General features: G+C 41.9%; 1 protein-coding gene across 47 annotated transcripts in view; it reads right to left on the bottom strand.

Annotated features, from left to right (window-relative positions):
• Window positions 1-14,512, bottom strand: part of LOC133446996 (protocadherin gamma-C5-like) — a 320,234-nt gene that overhangs the window by 15,396 nt on the left and 290,326 nt on the right. For 4 of the 47 annotated variants that reach the window (XM_061725317.1, XM_061725320.1, XM_061725333.1 and 1 more), the window contains exon 1: window positions 517-3,138. The exons of 38 other annotated variants lie outside the window; for them this stretch is intronic. In XM_061725317.1, coding sequence (XP_061581301.1) covers window positions 517-2,991 — 2,475 coding nt within the window. In that variant the 5' untranslated portion in view covers window positions 2,992-3,138. Of the gene's footprint in view, window positions 1-516; window positions 3,139-4,372; window positions 6,996-7,648; window positions 10,296-11,286; window positions 13,924-14,512 lie in introns of those variants that run through there. 5 more of the 47 variants (XM_061725322.1, XM_061725337.1, XM_061725326.1 and 2 more) reach the window with 4 other exon arrangements.

Here is a 14,512-nt window from a genome sequence, read left to right as displayed (position 1 = left end):
GTAAGCCAAATTCAAGGTGGAGAAAAATATATCGACGTGAATGATTTGGAATCACACCTCTTTGTAAAGTTTGTTCTTTCTTCCCAGCTAATATCATAGCCTTGACTCTTTAACATAAGAGTATTATAATTGAGATAAACATGAATAATAACCACATAACTGCTTGAAATAACATGAATACAGTGGAAAAGTTGTGATTATCTATATTATATAAGAGAATGATTTCATTTTTAAATCTCGAAAAAAATAATATGCTCCCCAAAAAAACAAAAAAAAAAAATACTTATACTGCAAAATACCATGCAAACGTTCGGGACTTCAAAAACATTTAGGCAGATTTGATATGGATGCTGGATTTGTTGAACAAAACAAATACATATGTTTAAAACTAAGAAACCACTCTAACACTGTAACTAACCTTTGAATAAATAAATACATAAGATATGTGTATTCCATAGTCAAGAAAGGGTGTTCACTGTGAAATAAACTCGTTCATTCTTTACATATTCTGCTCACCTGTTGACTCTCAAAAGTCCAAGTGCTGTCAGGTAAAGACGCATCCAAGACACTGATCACCTCCTTAAAGTCTGTGGTGCTGCTGGGTTTAATTAAAGTGAAATCACTGTACTCTGACATCGGAGACATGCAGGACCTGAAGGACTGACTCTGACTCATCATGTCTCCTCCCAGGACCTCCACGTACTTTATAGGTCCATCAGTGTTGAGCTGGATCTGCAAGTTTCTGTTGGGGTTCTTGTAATCATCACAGTCACTCTGTCTCATGCAGCAGCTCCCGCTGCTTCTGCTGTTCCTGATGCATTTAACCGCCAAGATGAGAAACGTGACCAGAGACAGCACGGACACCGAGGCCAGAGACAGAATCAAATAAAGGGTGATTCTCCCGGTTTTCTTGCTGGGCTCTGACACTTTGTGTCGGAGGTCTAAGATGGGCTCATGAAGACCGTCCTCCACCAGGATGGACACCGTAACGGTGGCGGACTGGACCGGTTCCCCATCGTCCTTGATCTCTATAAGTAGTCTCTGAGAGGACTCGTCCTGCTCGGAAACAGCACGTTTAGTCCTCACCTCCCCTGTATACAGATTGACAGTGAACAGAGAGGCGTCTGTGGCCTCCGCCAGTCTGTAGGAGATCCAGGCGTTATGGCCCGAGTCAGCGTCCACGGCCGTCACCTTAGTAACCAGATGAGCAGCTTTAGCGGAGCGGGGCATCCTCTGATGAGAGAGGGAGCCCAGAGCAGCGGAGGAGGGGTAAATAACAGCGGGGGCATTATCGTTCTGGTCCAGGATAAAAACATGGACAGTAGCGTTGCTGCTGAGAGATGGAGAGCCCTGGTCCTTCGCCTGAACCACAATCTGAAACACCTTCAGTTTCTCATAGTCAAACGAGTGCATGCTGTAGATGCTGCCGTTATCCGAGTTAATGTAAACATAAGAAGAGACTGAGACGTCTTGCACTTTTGAATCTAAAATAGAATAAGAAATCTTTGCGTTTTCACCAGAATCCAGGTCAGTTGCAGACACAGAGTGCAATATGGAGCCTGCTACTCCATTCTCTTTTAGGTAAACATTATAAGACGATTGACTAAACGTAGGGGAGTTGTCATTCACATCTGTAACGCTAACAAATATAGTTTTCTTACTTGACATGGGAGGGGAGCCAGAATCAGTGGCTGTTATCTCAATCTTGTATTCCGAGCAGTTCTCTCTGTCTAAAGCACCGGCTGTAACCAGTGCATAGTTATTAGCAAAAGATGGTTTTAGATTGAAAGGGGAGCCTTTGTTGAGCTGCAACGCAACTTTACCATTATCACCAGAGTCCAGGTCTCGTGCACTGATCAAAGCAGCTACAGTTCCACTCGGAGCGTCTTCACGTAGTGGTTTTGACTGAGATGTGAAACTGATTTCGGGAGCGTTGTCATTGAAATCAGTAACATCAACCTGCACACTGCAGTGGCCTTCCATTTCAGGGCTACCTTTATCTTTTGCAGTTACGTCAATGTCAAACGACTTCGTAGTTTCATAGTCCAATTCACCTTTTAGAGTAATTTCACCTGTTAAGCGATTAATATCAAAGATGGACGACACAGACTCTGGTGTCCGAGAACCAAATGAGAATTCAATTTCACCGTTTAAGCCTTCATCTGCATCCGTTGCTTTTGGCTTTATAATAACAGCCCCTATTACACTTTTTTCACTCAGTGAGGCTTTGTATACATTCTTCTCAAATACCGGGAAATTATCATTTATGTCAAGAACGCTTATGGTTACTTGTGTGGTTCCAGATCTGACTGAATTCCCCCCATCTAATGCCGTTAGTAGAATTTTGTGAACACTCATCTTTTCTCGATCCAGAGGCTTTTCTAAGACAAGTTCCGGAACCATCTTTCCCCCCTCAATTTCTTTTATTTTTAAAGAACAGCACTCGTTCTTACTGAGGGTATATGATTTTACCGAATTGCTTCCTACGTCGGGGTCCACTGCGCTCTCCAAAGGAAAGCGTGTACCAACTGCTGCTGATTCAGGTATATTTAAAGATAATTCGTTTGATAGGAAACTTGGAGAATTGTCGTTTATATCTCGTATTTCCACTTCAATCCGATGTAAATGCAGAGGGTCCTCAATAACGACTTGCAGGGGTAACACGCAGTTGAGGCTTTGTCCACACAAAGCCTCTCTGTCTATTATGTCATTCACCACCAGCTCGCCCTTCCCCGCATCCACGCTGAAATACTCCTCCCCAGCCTCGGAAGCGACACGAAGCTTGCGGTCAAAAATCTCTGATAGACCCAAACCCAGATCTTTGGCAAGATTTCCAACTGCAGAGCCTCGTTTTTGTTCCTCCGGGATGCTGTAACGAGTCTGTCCGTGTATTGTTCTCCACAAGAGAAAGAAAAGATGCCACCAAAACACTTGCCATCTCCAGTCTCGGTATCCTTTTTTCTTTGTCATCCTTGATTCCATAAAATACATAGTTTTCCATCCACTAGAAGTGAGATCATAAAGCCAAAATCCATATTCTAGGAGCGCGACATATCCATTTATGAAGCCTATGCATAGTGAAATATTAAATTAAGATACAACCTCGTACTGCACGTGAACCCTTTACCTAGTGCTCGTCCCACTCAGAGCATTATGGTTGCTGAAGCTGCGTGGGGGAGGGAGTAGATCTCTTTGTACAGTTGTGTCTGTGATTGGTGCTTAGGATCCATCTCTGACACCCAATGAGAGCAAAGCGGAGTAGCACTATGCTTGAACCATTTAAGTGCCGTCACAGAAAAGAGTTGAAACACAGACACTCGACCAAATCCTTCCGTAATTTATGATAATGTAAAACATATTTCTGCATTAAATTAAACACTTTATTGCAGAAAATTAATTTAGGGTTGATACTTTATTAAATCCCACGCAGCAAATCTGCCAGTGTTGATTTGTAACTGTTGGTTGTAGTGAGTGTCATTTTAACATAGTTTTGATTAAAAGTAATACTTTTAGACTAAAGTTAATCAAATGTTAGTGTATATTTTGGGTGTTATATGCTTTGCAATACTTGCAGTGTTAAATTGACCAGACCTCAATTTCAGGTGAAGATATTTACTTCATTAAATATCAAGTTTTAGATTAATATTTGGTGGAAAATATATAAATCAACTGGATTTGTGTGGAAATATTCCATACAAATACCAGTGGTATTTTAGCCCGTATTGTTATCAAACAGGCAGTTAAGTACCTTGGTCGAATTATGACCCTTTTGGTCATACACCATTCAGTGTTGGAGTAACTTAACACTCAGTGTTGATTTAACACCAGTGATTTTGATGTGTACTGACTCTGGAATTGGATTAAATGAAATATAAGATATAAATTAAATAGTGGATTAAATATTTACTCATGCCAATAGTCCATTCTATTATTATTATTTTTTATTTTTGTATTTCTTCTTTTCTTTTAAGTCTATGGGTCTCAGCAATCAGCCATCTGAGTAATGAATTCACTGTCGCTGTCCACCCTTTTAGTGCTGAAACGCTCAACGAGTACGCAATTCCCAATCAGTACAATGTCAATAGTGGAATGACAGCAAATGTTAATGAAAGAAAGTTGCCAGTGGTAACCAGAGAGGACGATTTCATGTATTGGATGGATTTACAACGTTTCATTTACATATATTTCGGAAAAACAAAACAAAACAAAAAAACAACAACACAAATCGAATTAAATATCCACTATAGATGTCTTGCCATATTTATTTCAATATAGAAAAAAAACAAAGGTTTAAATTCATGTCTAGCCAATGTAGCACAAGCATTGGTCCTGTAACTCTCTGTTCACGAATTTAATACTTCTTTTTGCTCACCTGCTGACTCTCAAAGGTCCAGGTGCTGTCAGGTAAAGACGCATCCAAGACACTGATCACCTCCTTAAAGTCTGTGGTGCTGCTGGGTTTAATTAAAGTGAAATCACTGTACTCTGACATCGGAGACATGCAGGACCTGAAGGACTGACTCTGACTCATCATGTCTCCTCCCAGGACCTCCACGTACTTTATAGGTCCATCAGTGTTGAGCTGGATCTGCAAGTTTCTGTTGGGGTTCTTGTAATCATCACAGTCGCTCCGTCTCGTGCAGCAGCTCCCGCTGCTTCTGCTGGTCCTGATGCATTTAACCGCCAAGATGAGAAACGTGACCAGAGACAGCACGGACACCGAGGCCAGAGACAGAATCAAATACAGGGTGATTCTCCCGGTTTTCTTGCTGGGCTCTGACACTTTGTGTCGGAGGTCTAAGATGGGCTCATGAAGACCGTCCTCCACCAGGATGGACACCGTAACGGTGGCGGACTGTACCGGTTCCCCATCGTCCTTGATCTCTATAAGTAGTCTCTGAGAGGACTCGTCCTGCTCGGAAACAGCACGTTTAGTCCTCACCTCCCCTGTATACAGATTGACAGTGAACAGAGAGGCGTCTGTGGCCTCCGCCAGTCTGTAGGAGATCCAGGCGTTATGGCCCGAGTCAGCGTCCACGGCCGTCACCTTAGTAACCAGATGAGCAGCTTTAGCGGAGCGGGGCATCCTCTGATGAGAGAGGGAGCCCAGAGCAGCGGAGGAGGGGTAAATAACAGCGGGGGCATTATCGTTCTGGTCCAGGATAAAAACATGGACAGTAGCGTTGCTCCTGAGAGATGGAGAGCCCTGGTCCTTCGCCTGAACCACAATCTGAAACACCTTCAGTTTCTCATAGTCAAACGAGTGCATGCTGTAGATGCTGCCGTTATCCGAGTTAATGTAAACATAAGAAGAGACAGAAACGTCCTGCACTTTAGAGTCCAATATAGAGTAAGAAATCTTTGAGTTTTCATCAGAATCTAAATCAGATGCAGATACTGAATACAGTACTGATCCTGGTACTCCGTTTTCTTTTAAATAAACGGTAAAAGCTGGTTGAATAAACACAGGAGGATTATCATTCACATCAGTTATAGTGACATTAATAGTTTTCTTCGTCGAAAGGGGGGGAGAACCTAAATCACAGGCAGTTATTTCAATCTTATACTCTGAGAATGTCTCTCTGTCTAAAGCACCACTGGTAATAAGTGCGTAATTATCAGCAAACGATGGTTTCAATTTAAAAGGGGACCCTTTCGTAAGCTGTAAAGTTACTTTACCGTTGTCGCCAGAGTCGAGGTCTCGAACATTAAGCAAAGCTACAACAGTACCAGTAGGTGCGTCTTCGGGTATTTGACTAGGTTTTGAGGTTAGAACAATTTCTGGTGCATTATCATTTATATCTATTACCTCTACTTGCACACGACAATGTCCCTCCATTTTAGGAATACCTTTATCTTTTGCTGTAATATCTATTTCATGTCTTGCAACGTTTTCATAGTCTAATTGTCCTCTAAGGAGAATTTCTCCTGTCGCAGAATTTATCTCAAATATACCCATCAACGTCTCAGGTGTGTGGTCTGCAAATGAATATTCAATTTCTCCATTAACTCCATCGTCTGGGTCTGTTGCTTCTACCTTTGTGAGTAAAAAGCCACTTTGACTGTTTTCAGGCAGAGCTATTTTATATAACGTTTTTTTGAAAACAGGGACATTGTCGTTGTTGTCCAAGACGGTCACTATAATATTTGTTGTCCCAGTTCTGACGGGATTGCCACCGTCTAGCGCTGTTAAAAGTAACTGATGAACTCTTTGCTTTTCTCTATCCAGCGGCTTTTCTAGTACAAGTTCTGGCACTTTTATTCCATGAGGTAAGTCTTTAATTTTCAAACTAAAACATTCGTCCTTGCTAAGACTATACGACTTTACTGAATTGCTACCAACGTCGAGGTCCTGTGCGGTCTCCAAAGGGTAGCGAGCACCCACTGCTGTCAACTCCGCAATTTCTACATTTTTTTCTTTGCTAAGAAACCCGGGGGAATTATCATTCACGTCTCTAATTTCTACCTCTATTCGATAAAGGTGTAAGGGGCTCTCTATGACTACTTGCAGCGGTAACACACAGCTTGCGCTTTGTCCACATAAAGCTTCTCTGTCTATTCTGTCATTCACCACCAGCTCGCCCTTTCCTGCATCCACGCTGAAATACTGCTCACTAGTCTCAGACGCGACACGAAGCTTACGGTCAAAAATCTCCGATAGTCCCAAACCCAGATCTTTGGCAAGATTTCCAACCACAGAGCCTTGTTTTAATTCCTCTGGTATGCTGTAACGAGTCTGTCCATCTATTGTATTCCAAAGCAGAAGGAAATAATGGCACCAAAACGCCTGCCATCTCCAGTCTCGGTGTCTGAGTCTCTTTGTCATCCCCAATCCGTTAGATCATGTAACTTCCCATCAACGTAGTCTTCACATAACCAGCTGAGGATCAACTCCAGTCCCATAACCGATATTCCATTGTGAATGAATCCATGAAAGAATGATAACTAAAATGACCTAAATTCTGGTCAGTTCCAGACGAGCGCATAGTCCTTCAATGTCTCAGCACTGAGAAGGCTGCGAGTGAGGCTGCGCGGGGGATGGAGTAGATCTCTTTGTACAGCTGCGTATGCTATTGGTTCACAGCGTCATTATATACCATCCAATAGAGCACACTATAACACTGACGCAGCCGTCCCCCTCCGCACCGCATAGACAAAAGAAAACAGGCTTGTTCAAAAAGAAAATATGATATGGGTAGAAATGTGAAAACAAGATGACTTAAATGTGCAAAAAATCTACTAAGATCATCTTTTGAATGGTGAGTGTAGCTGCTATGGTATTAAATTATTTGTGAAGAGTATTTATTGGGCTATATCAAAAAGATACTACACAATTACATTTCAAAACATTCCATTTTGCAATGTAAAGTATAATGTCAGATAGATATGCAACTAAACATAATAAATAATGTAAGCAGCTCTATTAATTATGGCAGCAGTTACTTAAGCATTCATGGGTTTTGTGGGGGTTTTAAATGAAAACAGCGATTAACGTCAATGAAAAGGTGTAGCATGGACCTAATCCTTCAATAGATGGCCATATATTTTGTTTTAAGAACCGTATATATCACTCTCGTCCATTTTAAAAAACAACATAACATCATGGCAATAAACAACAATGATTTCCGATCAAAAGCCAGAATCTCACCTGCTGGCTTTCAAAAGTCCAAGTGCTGTCAGGTAAAGACGCATCCAAGACACTGATCACCTCCTTAAAGTCTGTGGTGCTGCTGGGTTTAATTAAAGTGAAATCACTGTACTCTGACATCGGAGACATGCAGGACCTGAAGGACTGACTCTGGCTCATCATGTCTCCTCCCAGGACCTCCACGTACTTTATAGGTCCATCAGTGTTGAGCTGGATCTGCAAGTTTCTGTTGGGGTTCTTGTAATCATCACAGTCACTCCGTCTCATGCAGCAGCTCCCGCTGCTTCTGCTGTTCCTGATGCATTTAACCGCCAAGATGAGAAACGTGACCAGAGACAGCACGGACACCGAGGCCAGAGACAGAATCAAATACAGGGTGATTCTCCCGGTTTTCTTGCTGGGCTCTGACACTTTGTGTCGGAGGTCTAAGATGGGCTCATGAAGACCGTCCTCCACCAGGATGGACACCGTAACGGTGGCGGACTGGACCGGTTCCCCATCGTCCTTGATCTCTATAAGTAGTCTCTGAGAGGACTCGTCCTGCTCGGAAACAGCACGTTTAGTCCTCACCTCCCCTGTATACAGATTGACAGTGAACAGAGAGGCGTCTGTGGCCTCCGCCAGTCTGTAGGAGATCCAGGCGTTATGGCCCGAGTCAGCGTCCACGGCCGTCACCTTAGTAACCAGATGAGCAGCTTTAGCGGAGCGGGGCATCCTCTGATGAGAGAGGGAGCCCAGAGCAGCGGAGGAGGGGTAAATAACAGCGGGGGCATTATCGTTCTGGTCCAGGATGAAAACATGGACAGTAGCGTTGCTGCTGAGAGATGGAGAGCCCTGGTCCTTCGCCTGAACCAAAATCTGAAACACCTTCAGTTTCTCATAGTCAAACGAGTGCATGCTGTAGATGCTGCCGTTGTCTGAGTTAATGTAAACATAAGAAGAGACGGAAACGTCCTGCACTTTAGAGTCCAGGATAGAGTAAGAAATCTTTGCGTTTTCACCAGAATCCAGGTCATTTGCAGACACAGAATACAGTATGGAGCCTGATACCCCGTTTTCTTTTACATAGATTACATATTTAGGTTGAGTAAATACAGGTGGATTGTCATTCACATCAGTTATATTTACATTAATAGTCTTTTTATTCGACAAAGGGGGAGAACCTAAATCAGTGGCTATTATTTCAATTTTATATTCTGAAAATGTCTCTCTATCTAAAGCCCCATCGGTAATCAGTGCGTAATTGTCAGAAAATGAAGGTTTCAGCTTAAAAGGAGACCCTTTGGGAAGCTGTAAAGTCAATTTACCATTTTCACCAGAGTCAAGGTCTCGGGCACTGATTATAGCTACAACAGTACCACTTGGTGCGTTTTCGGGTATTTCATTCGGTTGCGAGGTTAGAAATATACTAGGTGCATTATCATTAATATCTAATACTTCAATATGGACCGTACAGTGTCCTTCCGTTCTCGGAGTACCTTTATCAACACCTGAAACATCTATTTCATAGTTAGCATTTGTTTCGTAATCTAAAATCCCTGTCATACGAATTTCACCTGTTAATGGATCAATAGCAAAGGCAGTTAAAATATCTAGTGTCTGCGATACAAAGGAATATTCTACCTCTCCATTTAGACCTTCATCAGCATCTCTCGCTATCAGTTTAATGACCGATGCATTCTTTGGGGTATTTTCACTAATGGAAACTTTGTAAACGTTCTTTTCAAACACAGGGGTATTGTCATTATTATCCAGCACATTTATGGTTATTTGAGAGGTTCCAGATTTCACCGGGTTTCCTCCGTCTATAGCAGTTAATGTAAGATGGTGTGTAGACTTTTTCTCTCTGTCGAGTGATTTAGATAAGAGTAACTCTGGGACCTTCCGTCCACTGGACAGATCTTTAATATTCAAAGTAAAAAATTCATCTTTAGTCAAAGTGTACGATTTTACTGAATTTGCCCCGACATCAATATCTTGTGCGGTCTCTAAAGGAAAACGTGTCCCTGTCGCTGTCGCCTCAGGTATCTGTAGTGTTTTTTCTGGCGAAGGGAACCTAGGGGAATTATCGTTAATATCTCGTATATCCACTTCTACCCGGTACAGTTGTAACGGTTTATCAATTAACATTTGCAGAGTCAACACACAGCTGGCGCTTTGTGCACATATCGTCTCTCTGTCTATTCTGTCATTCACCAACAGATCGCCCTTCCCCGCATCCACGCTGAAATACTGCTCACCAGCCTCAGAGGCGACGCGCAGATTTCGGTCAGAAATCTCAGATAATGATAAACCAAGATCTTTGGCGAGATTTCCAACCACAGATCCCTGTTTCAGTTCCTCCGGGATGCTGTAACGACTCTGTCCCTCAGCTGTATTCCTCAAGAGAAAGAAAATGTACCACCAAAGCGCCTGCCATCTCCAGTCTCGGTATCCTATTGTCTTTGTCATCCCGGGTCCGCTGCAATTATTTCCCAGTGAGGTAATGAAAAAGAAAATCGTTTCCGCCCATACCGATCAAGTATTAACAAAAATAATGAAATGAATCGAAGATCCAATGTCAAGTCATGGAAAAATATCCTTTTTTGTTTGTTTCCTTAAAAACTATTAATTCCATCTCTGCCTCTCAGTGAGCTCCTCGCGTGCAGCCGTTGCAAGTCTGAGACTGTATGGGGGAGGGACTAGATCCCTTTGTACTGTTCTGCTTTTCATTGGCCCAAATATCCATCTCTCCCATCCAGTTAGAATCGAAATGAGAGACAATATTGGAGACAGAGCAGCGCTTTAAAGAAACCTGATACATAAAGACTGTGTAAAAGAAATAACGCCCAAAATAACTTTTAACCTTTTCAAAAAACAAAATAAGATACATAAAAATAGTGTCCATTGGTATCTGAGCTCGCATTAGTATTTCAGTCGTTTAAAATAATCTTAACAGTTGGAGCTGCTTGAAACAGTTCAATTGCAAGACACCCGTTCAAATTGTCGCTGTCCAGCTCTATGGTGCTGAAACAAGAGCATTTGCGATAGTAGATAGATAGATGGATATACAGATAGATAGATAGATAGATAGATAGACAGATAGACAGATAGATAGATAGATAGATAGATAGATAGATAGATAGATAGATAGATAGATAGATAGATAGATAGATAGATAGATAGATAGATAGATAGATAGATAGATAGATAGATAGATAGATAGATAGATAGATAGATAGATAGATACTTTATCAATCCCGATGGAAATTCAAACGTAAATAGGAAGTAAGTAAGCAGGCACGAAAGTAAATAAAAACATGAAAGATATTGCAAAAAAAATAGTATAATCAGAAAGAGAATCCTTGCTTTTAATTATGAAAATGGGTTTTTGTTCCAGGAATGGAATAAAAATACGAAGTCAAGACCATGCTCATTTGTTGCTGGGATAATAAAACGGACAAAAAGATTGAAACCTATACTAAAAAAACCCAACATTTTTTCATTATCCTAATTGAAAATTACACAGAGGGAATATCACAATATAAACAGCGATAATAATAAAAACTCAATTTTTGTGGATCGTCAAAGCAAAGTAGAAAACTCTAACAACATGAGGTAATAAAAACAAACAGGTGACTAAATTGCTCTTTGCTCACCTGCTGGCTCTCAAAAGTCCAAGTGCTGTCAGGTAAAGACGCATCCAAGACACTGATCACCTCCTTAAAGTCTGTGGTGCTGCTGGGTTTAATTAAAGTGAAATCACTGTACTCTGACATCGGAGACATGCAGGACCTGAAGGACTGACTCTGACTCATCATGTCTCCTCCCAGGACCTCCACGTACTTTATAGGTCCATCAGTGTTGAGCTGGATCTGCAAGTTTCTGTTGGGGTTCTTGTAATCATCACAGTCACTCCGTCTCATGCAGCAGCTCCCGCTGCTTCTGCTGTTCCTGATGCATTTAACCGCCAAGATGAGAAACGTGACCAGAGACAGCACGGACACCGAGGCCAGAGACAGAATCAAATAAAGGGTGATTCTCCCGGTTTTCTTGCTGGGCTCTGTCACTTTGTGTCGGAGGTCTAAGATGGGCTCATGAAGACCGTCCTCCACCAGGATGGACACCGTAACGGTGGCGGACTGGACCGGTTCCCCATCGTCCTTGATCTCTATAAGTAGTCTCTGAGAGGACTCGTCCTGCTCGGAAACAGCACGTTTAGTCCTCACCTCCCCTGTATACAGATTGACAGTGAACAGAGAGGCGTCTGTGGCCTCCGCCAGTCTGTAGGAGATCCAGGCGTTATGGCCCGAGTCAGCGTCCACGGCCGTCACCTTAGTAACCAGATGAGCAGCTTTAGCGGAGCGGGGCATCCTCTGATGAGAGAGGGAGCCCAGAGCAGCGGAGGAGGGGTAAATAACAGCGGGGGCATTATCGTTCTGGTCCAGGATAAAAACATGGACAGTAGCGTTGCTGCTGAGAGATGGAGAGCCCTGGTCCTTCGCCTGAACCACAATCTGAAACACCTTCAGTTTCTCATAGTCAAACGAGTGCATGCTGTAGATGCTGCCGTTATCTGAGTTAATATAAACATAAGAAGATACTGAGAGGTCTTGCACTTTTGAATCTAAAATAGAATAAGAAATCTTTGCGTTTTGCCCAAAATCCAGATCGGAAGCAGATACTGAGTACAGTATGGAGCCCGGTACTCCATTCTCTTTCAGGTATACATTGTAAGCTCGTTGTGTGAATGCAGGAGCATTGTCGTTCACGTCAGTGATGGTTACAGGTATAATCTTTTTACTGGACAAAGGAGGAGAGCCCGAGTCTGTGGCGGTTATCTCAATATTGTACGATGAATATTTCTCTCGGTCTAAAGAACCACTAGTAACCAACTCATAATTATTAGAAAACGATGGTTTCAGAGTGAATGGAACACCTTTGGATAGTCCTAACATTATTTTACTGTTATTGCCAGAATCAGCGTCACGCGCATTAAGTAAAGCCACGACTGTTCCGCCTGGTGCGTCTTCTCGTACTGGCTGCGGTTGAGATGTGAGAACAATTTCTGGTCTGTTGTCATTAACATCTACAACATCTACTTGGAGACGACAGTGGCTCTCCATTTCAGGAACCCCTTTATCTTTTGCAGATATTTCGATTTTGTAGGTCGTGGCCGTTTCATAATCTAAATCTCCTTTTAAATATATTTCTCCAGTCATTGATTTGATTTCAAACAGCGACAACACTGAATCCGGTGTCCGCGAACCAAAAAAGAACTCAACTTCTCCGTTTGGTCCCTCGTCAGCATCGGTTGCCGTAATTTTGGTTACAAAGGTGTCTTTTGCATTATTCTCCTGCAAAGAAACTTTATATATATTCTTTTCAAATACTGGGAAATTGTCGTTCACATCAAGGACACTAATAGTAATCTGCGAGGTACCAGACATGACCGGGTTTCCTCCGTCTAATGCAATAAGTCGCAGCTGATGAATTGCATTTTTCTCTCGATCAAGGGGCTTCTCTAAAACTAACTCGGGGACTGCTTTGCCATCCTCGACTTCCTTCATTTTCAGTGTAAAACATTCGTTTTTTGTCAGCGTGTAGGACTTCACCGAATTACTTCCAACGTCTGAATCCTCTGCACTTTCCAAAGTAAAACGAGTGCCCACTGCTGCAGATTCTGCAATCTTCAAAGACAGCTCCTTTGTCTGAAAGTTTGGAGAATTGTCATTTATATCTTTTATTTCTACCTCTAAACGATGTAAACGTAGCGGATTTTCAAGTACTATTTGTAAAGGCAAGACACAGCTGACACTTTGTCCACACAATGCTTCTCTGTCTATTCTGTCATTCACCACCAGATCGCCCTTCCCCGCATCCACACTGAAATACTGCTCACCAGCCTCAGAGGCAACACGAAGCTTGCGGTCAAAAATCTGAGATAATGACAAACCCAGGTCTTTGGCTATATTTCCCACCACAGATCCTTGTTTTAGTTCCTCTGGGATGCTGTAACGAGTCTGTCCGTCTGCTGTTCTCCACAAGAGAAAGAAAAGATGCCACCAAAAAGCCGACCATCTCCAGTCTCGGTATCCCATTCTCTTTGTCATTCCTTATCCGTTACAATGTGTTAATTCCCATCAAGAAAATCCAAGTTAATACCCGAATTCCAAGAGACATCGGGTAGAATTATGGAAAAATAAGACGAATTTTTATTCATATCTGAAGCCAAAATTAAAGCCTTTTCTTTCAATTCCGAGGTATGAGATCATCATACGATCCTGCTGCTCCATGCTTTGTTAACATTTATGGTGCTGTGGGTCTGCGGGGGAGGGGTTAGATCTCTTTGTACAGCTCTCTTTGCTATTGGAGCACAGCATCTACCACTAACAGCCAATAGAGAGCGAGAATGAATGTGCTTTTAAAGACACAGCTGCTGATAAGGATTTAGTGATGTATGTTTGTCAGACAGGTTTGAGCCGTATCCTTTTTCTCAATAGCTTTTTTGGGGTATTTCATAAAAAAAATAGCCTATGAATGAAAAACCATAGAGAACACGTCCACAACAGTGGTAACTTTAATAGGAGTCTAACCATTCAAAAATGCTACGAATAAAACCATCAATTAAGAGAAAAGGAGAAAAAAATAACAATAATGAAAAGTCATAATGTATGATTTTACTCAAATATAACTTATATACATTTTTACAACAATTATAGAAATATATCTAAAACGTATTATTATGAATGACATTAATATTTAACTGCAGAGTTATATTCTTAACACAGAAATCGGAAGATGGTGACGTCACTGCTCGCGGCATGTATTTAAGAAGAAAACGCTCATAAAAGCATCAGCTTTTATCACGTAACCAGAATTCTT

This window comes from Cololabis saira, chromosome 7, assembly GCF_033807715.1.
Source record: "Cololabis saira isolate AMF1-May2022 chromosome 7, fColSai1.1, whole genome shotgun sequence".
NCBI lineage: Eukaryota > Metazoa > Chordata > Actinopteri > Beloniformes > Belonidae > Cololabis > Cololabis saira.
Note: the sequence above shows the minus strand (reverse complement) of the source record. Positions and strands in the feature narration are given on the sequence as shown.